This window comes from Carassius carassius, chromosome 41 (assembly GCF_963082965.1).
Source record: "Carassius carassius chromosome 41, fCarCar2.1, whole genome shotgun sequence".
In the NCBI taxonomy this organism is placed as follows: Eukaryota; Metazoa; Chordata; class Actinopteri; order Cypriniformes; family Cyprinidae; genus Carassius; species Carassius carassius.
Genome location: NC_081795.1, coordinates 20,683,554 through 20,692,371, shown reverse-complemented (window position 1 = coordinate 20,692,371; position 8,818 = coordinate 20,683,554). Strand labels below are relative to the sequence as shown.

The 8,818-nt window shown below is 35.4% G+C and overlaps 1 protein-coding gene and 1 long non-coding RNA gene across 2 annotated transcripts in view; one reads left to right on the top strand and one right to left on the bottom strand.

The window, feature by feature from the left end:
* The window catches only part of LOC132122955 (uncharacterized), a 489,820-nt gene that overhangs the window by 438,432 nt on the left and 42,570 nt on the right, over nt 1-8,818 (bottom strand). The window lies entirely within an intron of this gene.
* LOC132123307 (protein FAM181B-like) lies at nt 4,109-5,801 on the top strand. The gene has a single exon (XM_059533859.1). The coding sequence runs from the start codon at nt 4,255-4,257 to the stop codon at nt 5,218-5,220; it is 966 nt and encodes a 321-aa protein (XP_059389842.1). The 5' UTR covers nt 4,109-4,254; the 3' UTR covers nt 5,221-5,801.

Here is an 8,818-nt window from a genome sequence, read left to right as displayed (position 1 = left end):
TGTGAAAGTGAAAAAAAAAAGTGAAAAAGTGAGAAAGTGTGAAAGTGAAGTGACATTCAGCCAAGTATGGTGACCCATACTCAGAATTTGTGCTCTGCATTTAACCCATCCGAAATGCACACACACAGAGCCGTGAACACACACACACTGTGAGCACACACCCGGAGCAGTGGGCAGCCATTTATGCTGCGGTGCCCGGGGAGCAGTTGGGGGTCCAATGCCTTGCTCAAGGGCACCTAAGTCGTGGTATTGAAGGTGGAGAGAGAACTGTACATGCACTCCCCCCACCACAATTCCTGCCGGCCCGGGACTCGAACTCACAACCTTTCGATTGGGAGTCCGACTCTCTAACCATTAGGCCACGACTTTGATGTGTTGATGGTTAAACTGGGACCACACACCAATGAGAAAAGATGTGTATGTGTGTGTGTAACCCATTGCTGTTTAGGAGAGCATGGAAATGGAGGGGGATGTTGTACTGTGAGTAACTATAACCAAACAATACTCACTTTCAATGGTCTGTTTGCATAAGCAGCTTTCTTTCCATGGATGTGAATCAAAAGTGGAAAGATGAATGTTTTTCCCTTGGCCATCTCATTTGTTCTGCCTCCCTGCTGAGTTTGTTCAACTTAGTTTGACCTTGTTGGTTGCTTTTTCTTCTTTATAATTTGTTTTCCACAAGTGTTTCTTTTTTTCCCTCTCTCTCTTGGATTTCAATTTCTACTCATGCAAGGACCAAATCATCTGATGCTCTAGGCAAATATGTATTAGGGGTCGATGACAAATTAAAGCTGTCCAAGACTATAAAAAGAAAATCTATATAAAAAAAAAAAAAATCACAATTTTGATGTTAAGTTCAATGTAATATATATATATGCATATATATATATATATGTATATATATGTATATATATATATGTATATATATATATATATATGTATATATATATATATATATATATATATATATATATATATGTGTGTATATATATGTGTGTGTATATCAGCCTTTTGTCATTCAGTAAAAGTGACCATGTGATGTCGGTTTTCAAAAAGGACAAAAAAGCACAATAAAAACCCCAAAAATGTAGTCCACTCCGCTAATATGTTTTTTTGAATCTGTATATTAGCTTTCTGAACAAAGTAAACTACTACAAGTAAATAAATTATAAATTAACTTTTCTTTTTCTTTTTTAAAGTTCCTTTGCTGCATTATACACAGATATAGTAATATTATTTTATTATTATTTCATGTAAAAAATAAAGTGCTCAGTGCAATTTAAATTTTACTATTTTATATATATTTTCAACCTCATTCGTTGGACTGGCCAGTGTAACCTGCACATTTGCAAGTGTTTAGGAATCCCCTAGTTTCTTTTCTTTAATGTCACACAAATGTTTCTTCCTTTTTTTTTGTTTTTTTTTTTGGTGTCAGTATTCTACTCCTCACCCTCTTTGATCCCCTCAGCCATTATGTGGCCATAGAAACTTGTTTCCGGCATTAGTGCGTCAAGCTCTTAAACTTAAATGACTAGCATGCACAAAAGCTCTGTGCGGGAAGAGAAGAAAATATCAGCCATTAGTCTGGTGATGTCACTGTGCCAAAATTAGGCTCTAGAAGAAAGTGGGGAGGGGGTGCTTGTTGAAAAAGAAAATGAAAGGACCGAGTAAATACCCCAGGGACTACTATATTGATTTTTTTTTTTTTTTTTTTTTTTTTACAAAGTACAGGCTGAGTTAATATTAATTCACAAAAGTGAAAATAAATCCATTTATTACACAGCTCTCTGGAATTCTTGATTCTGACTATTCAAAGCAGTAGTCTGCTAGAGAAAAAAATCTAAACAAAACATAATTTATCCCAGTTACCCAATTTCCGAGCTGGACTAGTTTTTAGCTAAACTTTAAGCCTACAAATAATCCAAACAATTTAATAATATTGTATAATTATTATATTTTAAGCATAACAATTTGACCATTATCATATTACAGTGGTCACTTTTATTCTGTGTGAGGGAAATGGACATCAGTGTGGTTTAAAATAGCATTAGAAACTATGGAAATGTGCCTGTTTTTACACTATTGGTATTTTTCTATTGTGGTACAACTGTTTATTGTGAGGCCATGGCAGCTTCTCTGGGACCCCCATTCTGGACCAGGGCTTGAGCCGGGCTACAGATAATTAGATCAGTGCTATCAGTTTCACTGTCTCTTTTCTTTATCACGATTTACATGATAATAACACTCTCAACGGTCCCCCTTTCTCAAAAGCGCTTAGACTTTCTCTTTTTTCCCCTTTCCAACATCCAAATGATTCACTGCCTCACCTTAAAATGCACTAATGGGGTGGGAATAAAAAAAAAATCCCTGGGAAAACCTCTCAAAGTAAGAGAGAAAGAGAGTACGGCAGAAACTGTCCATTGGCACGTGATTTCACAACATGCAAAGTGCAATGAATGTGATAAAAAAAAAATATATGTTTAATGTCTGGGAAAGTACAGTTTAGTGGAATGAATTGAAATTAAGATTAAGGACATAGTAACTAACTTAACATTAGTCTGCTTAGTGAGCTATTGAAAGATAAATAAGTGAAAAACTATGTGTTTAAAGGTCATTATTTACTTAAATTTCAAAGCTTTGGGCCAAAAGTATAAATGATCAAAAATTCTTGTTTCTGGGCTAATTTATTGAGATAAACACAAAATCAAACATTATCCTTTTTATACTGAATGATGGAAATCTCACCAATCTCCCACTATCCTAAGTGTTCTCTTAAAGTGTTTTCTTTCTAAGCCCACCGTGTTCCAAACCAGAGCTACATCCTTTAAGTGCTTCCACTGAAATCAGGATCTGATCAGACCCCAACGAAAGTCCCAGTCTTGGATCCCTCCTCAGTATTCACTGCTGGCCAAGAAACTTCCTGCAAATGCTGAATTGTTTACAGCGGCTATTTCACTCATGCCCAGGATTTCTTAAGGTCAACATTTCTTCTGGCACACTGGGCTTGAACTGCCCTTTATTCCCCTTTAATTTAACAGCTCCGGCAGCTTTTCTAGTTAAATCGACTGTTCATTATTGAGCCTCATTTTACGAAGGGGCTGTGAGGTGCAGTTTAATGAATCTCTGGCACAAAGATCCCTTTCACTGCCCAAGGAAGAATAGAAGCCATTTAGACCATGCAGGGCTGTATGTCAAAGGCAGCCTATAATAGTTGTCAGGCAGAGGCTAAAATTCCCACTGTTGCGGGAATGCACGAGAAATCAATGTCTATTGCGAACAGATTGAGATAGTTTTAGGAAGTTAGAGGAACATGTAGAAAATTCTGCCGAAAGCTGGAATTTGGGGGAAGGGAGGATTATTTTAGAGGGCAGGGCCAATGAAAACCTGTCCCAAAGCATGTTTTTCCATTTACCTTTATTCAGGACCTAATGCCCATGTTGTGAATTTCTTGTCAAGTTTATGATATATGATATATGCATACAAATTCAAGAGGTGGATTTTGTGAGACATGTGGACAAGTATATAAAATGTAGATCAAATTGCAGGAAACTTACACAATGCCCAGTATTATTCAGTCCATCTTAAAACTAAACAACTTTATAATCTCCCATCAAGTTTTATTGTATTTCAAGACCTCAGAGGGATTCAGCATTTGTTACATTAAGTATTTGTAGTTAACTAACTTGAACAATTTATAAACTACATTGTGTCTGGAAATGTTAGATATTTTATCAATCATGTTTTAACATTTTGAGTTGGATGTTTAATTTACAAGCTATTAAACTCTGTCCTTTTCAAAAGATTAAATATAAGCAATTCAGATGCCCTGAGGACAGTCCAATTTAGCTGTTCTCATAGATTATATATAAAAAATAATGTGTATATACATTCATATACAAGCAGACTTGACCAGGGCAGATGAACCCAAGACTATTGTCTTTTTACTCTGTTGGATGCCTCAGACTAATCCCTTTTAGTTGCAGGTGGTCAGGCGTGAGCAAAGAGTTAAGTCTTCTGGTCCCTCTGCCCCTCCCCTTTGATGTCCTGACATCATTGGCCCTGCCCTCTAAAATAATCCTCCCTTCCCCCAAATTCCAGTTTTCGGTGGATTGCAGAGGAACTGTAAGGGTGTCCTGCACAGGACCAAGGCTTAGCAAACCACCCTGGAAATGCAGATAATAAATATGCTTTAGGGTCTCTCAGAGACAATTGTATATATTCACTGCGAAGGTTTTGTGCTTGTGGCAGAGAGAGATGGCTGTTCAGGCAGCCATCATGAACTCGCAGTTCTTAAACTTTTGTTTTCCTGGCTCGGTCATGGATTATGAGGTGGAAAAGGGTCTGGAAGGGGGACTCCTGGGTGAGGTGGACTGTGAGGGTGACTTTAAGGAGACCACTAGAGACCTGCTTAGCTTCATCGACTCAGCTTCCAGCAACATCAAACTTGCACTGGACAAACCTGTCAAGTCCAAGAGGAAAGTCAACCACCGAAAGTACCTGCAGAAGCAGATTAAGAGGTGCACTGGAATCATCTCACCAGGGAGCACACCAGTTCAGGAGCCATGCAAGAGACAAGGCTCGCCCCATAACCCAACAAGCAATCTCTCCAGCAAAATGCCTCCCAAGAAGGATGGGATGCAGGCCAACCTGCAAAGCAAGAGTTTGGCTGCCCTCTTCAACTCGGCGAAAGATGTACGAGCAGAGAAAGCCAAGAAGCCCCCGCTGCGGCATCGAAACCTTCCTCCATCCTTCTTCATGGAGCCGGCCAACAGCTCCAGAGTTACATCTACTTCTGGCATGTCACTCAAAGACCTGGAGCGAGGGGCTCCGGAAGCAGCAGAGTTCTTGGAGCTTCTTGGACCCGAGTACAGCAACATGGTCTCAGAGCAGGATCTATTCCACACCCTACCTAACAGGATTCAACAGGAGGTGACTGTGGGCCCAGAGCCATATGACTCCCACCATTTTGTAACTGGTGGGTTCTTGTACACAGAGCCTTGGAGCACTTGTAGCAGCACCCCCAAAAAGTCAGGAGACATGCGGACAGTACCTCTACAGCCAAATCTTTATACTCACACAGACCTTTCTGGCAGCATGCCTGTGGAACAGAGCTCACCATGTGCACTTACCTTTTCAAACTTCTTTACAGACTGCACGGCAGCTCCGGTCTCCTACGATCTAGTGAACGGATACAACAGAGGGAGCTTTTCTTCTCTTTAAGCCAGAGATTTTCTGTTTCTTGGGCATTATATTGGAACAAAAACACGTATGCATCTTTCAGTATGATATTGATAAAGGACGCTACCAACATGTAGTTGCCCTTTTAACCTTAAAACATTTTGACTCAAAAAAGGATCCCTTTTAAACCATTGCTTGATGGGATAACATGCATACAGTAGACACCTATAAAAAATTCAATCTTAAGAAGACCTTTGCATCTAAGTACAATTTTTTCTCAAATTATTGAATGAAAACAAAATGCATTTTACAGATTTCTAATAATAAATTAACAAAACTATATGCTTCAGAAATTAATTTTTATTGCTCCCTGAAAAAAACAAAAACAAAAAAAAAACAAATCTTGGACCTTATCCTATAACATGCATTGTTTGATTTATAATATTACCAGTTTGAAGCAACAGCTTGTTACAGAGCTGATCTCAGGGGGTTCTGCTAATTTGTTTAAATATATCACAGATCAAATAGTCACAAATATACAGTGACCCTTTTAAGTATTTGAATGCTTAAGCCACACTAAAAATGTATGGGTTTATATCCATGAGATAACAAAAATATAAAATGAAGTGGCATCTGCAAACAAATAACTACGATTTAACGACCATGTTAGTCTTATTATAAACAGTATTTTGGTTATTTCATAATTTAAAAGCAAACCATCTGATATTTTGTATTTAAAACCATGGCGTTTATATATTTTAAGTAAAAAAAAAAAAAAGTTAGGGCCAAGACAAAAAAACATATATGCAACATCCTGCAATAGAGGAAAACAAGACAATCGGTCTGTATTTTATTTTTTATCACTGTTAATCCACAATTTATTGTTTGTTGACTGCTAATTGTGCAATATCCGGTTTGCACATCTAAAGCAATGACTTTTGCCAGTTGACAGTTGCCTAAAAGTAAGTGCTTGAATGAATATACTTAAAGAAAAAGTTATAGGACTGGATTTTGGAGTTTCTTGGTATTCTTAAAGAAATGGAAAATGGCACAAAATGAAAGAAAGAAGTTTACAACATTGTTTTGTAACACCATGGCCTATTGGTTTATGATTAGAATTAAAATAGGAATCAGACATTTCCAAATGCACTGGGAATCAACAAATAGTTAAAATACATGAAGCTAATACATTTTTAGTTAGTTGTAGTTTTAAATTAATTTCATGTGGGATAAATCAGCCAAGATTAAAAAAAAAATGCTATGCTGAAATTAGTGCTTACTCTTTACTCTTTTGTGAAGAGTACAATTTTGTGTGCAGTAGCTACAGAATCAAAATAACTCTTGGTTTGTCTGACGTTTACATGTTCAAGGGTACTTATTGTCTGTTTACTAGTAATGAATCCCACACCTAAATCTATGAATTTACAGGGGCACTGGATTCAAGTTTTCTTTGGTTATGAAGTGATGGGGTAAAATAAAGCTGGTCTTTGTTTATTAAAGAAAATATCTCTTTGCATGTTTTTTTCTTTTATCATAGCAAACATAAATATGTGTTTATTAAACTCAAAACAATTAAAAGACATGTTTATTATCAAGTGCAGGCATGTCCATTTCATTTGAACCTTTAAGGATTTCAACCAGCAAACAAAGGGGTGTCAAGCCTGTGTTATACTTTCCTCACTTTACCGACACTTTTCAAGTTATGGCTCCCTCTGTTGGCCAAAAGAGGTCTTCATCCTCATTTGATGAGTTCAGAGTCGGTGTGTTTCCTTAGAAATTACCTGTTTAAGTATATATTTACATGTAGGAAGTCTATGGCAAACTTTTATTTTAAATTTTTTTTTAAATTCCCATCATGCTCAAACTATCATTTTATCCTTTAATATCTAAATCTATTTAAAATTATGGTCTGCAAAGCACACCGTAGAATCAGTTTTAAGGATCAGTTTTAAGGACTAATAAGGATAACTACTAATACAATGTGATACTGTACAGAAAGATATGTCATATATGTCACAAAAAAACAAAAACAAAAACAAAATTCTTTGAATAATCAAAATACAATAAGTAATAGCCATTATTATTATTATATTTGTAAATTTTTGCTGTTTACTTTAAGTAGCAATAAGACCACCACCATTAATAATAATAATAATAATAATAATTTACAGTTCCATTATGAGCCCCTGGTTGAGAAACTCTGCTCTCGATCTTTCAGATTCACAATTACTAAAAGGTGTGGTGGATTTTAACACCGTTTGTGTGTGCGCGCGCACAGCTATAATAGATTATAGTTAAGAAATAAATATAAATTTCAGAATTTTAGTCAAGTTAAAACGTTAGTACTGCAATTAATGTAAATTTAGACTCAAATTAGATTTTCTATACTTGTTTTATTTGATGTACTTTATTTTTATTGCGCAACCTTATTTTTCAAAATCCTTAATGGATCCTGCAAAGCAATCTCTAGTTTAATCCAAGCCATGTGGTATCATAAGAACTTCTTCAAATGCCATACATATTTCACCTGTTAGGTCTATTAAATAGTAATGTTTAATTTGTGTTACCAGTTTATATGTCTCACCTCAGTTTTAAGATATTAGCATGCTTTCTACAACTGCATAACTTAAATCACGGTGAAATGCTTTACAACATCATACACACCTCACACAAACATTACATGACATGACTTTGTTGCAGGATTAGTTGTTGTTTTTCTCATTTACAAAAGATGGCAGTATTGCTTCTTTGAGCAAACCCTTCCTTTACAGTACATCAGCAGGACAATATCTACGGTATAAGTAAAATATTTCTTTGTATCATCCCACTGATCTTCTATATTCATATATTTTATATTTAATTTAAACAAAGTAGGATATATGAAGGCACGCTATATATGATCAAATAAAAAAAAAAAAAAAAATACAAACCATTTTTTTCTGTAATTCTGACTGTTATGAGGACAGACTGCAACCTAAAAATTATCTTACTGTTTAACAAATAACACATGTGATTGTTTTATTGGTCATACATAATTGCATAATAGCTTCTGTTTTATTGGCAGAGGTGGGTAGAGTACCCAAAAACTGTACTCAAGTAAAAGTAAAAGTACTTATAGAAATATTTACTCAAGTAAAAGTAAAAGTACTAGTCTGAATAGTTACTTGAGTAAGAGTAAAAAAGTATTGGATAAAAAATCTACTCAAGTAGTTAGTTACTAGTTACTTTGGGTCATATATACTGAGCCTATTTTTATTTAGATATATAGATAAAATGTATGTAATGTATGTGTGTGTGTATATATAATGCACATTGACGGATCTTCTTTCATCTGTTCTGCAAAATGTAAACAAATGTATATTTCTGCAAGCGTAATATTGTGGAAATATCATTATTAATTGTGTCTAGGCATATGGGGGTCGTCATGTGACACAGCAGCCACAGCATATTGGCAAATTATTATTAAGCATTATTATTATTATTTTATTTATTTTTATTTATTTATTTTTTTCATTTTTATTAAAAACATTCCCAGAAGCATGAACTATATAATGAAATATCTCGATTCTCACATTTCATAAATTGTTAATAATTATAATATGCGATGGTCAAAGTAGCCTAATTATGTCATTTATTATAA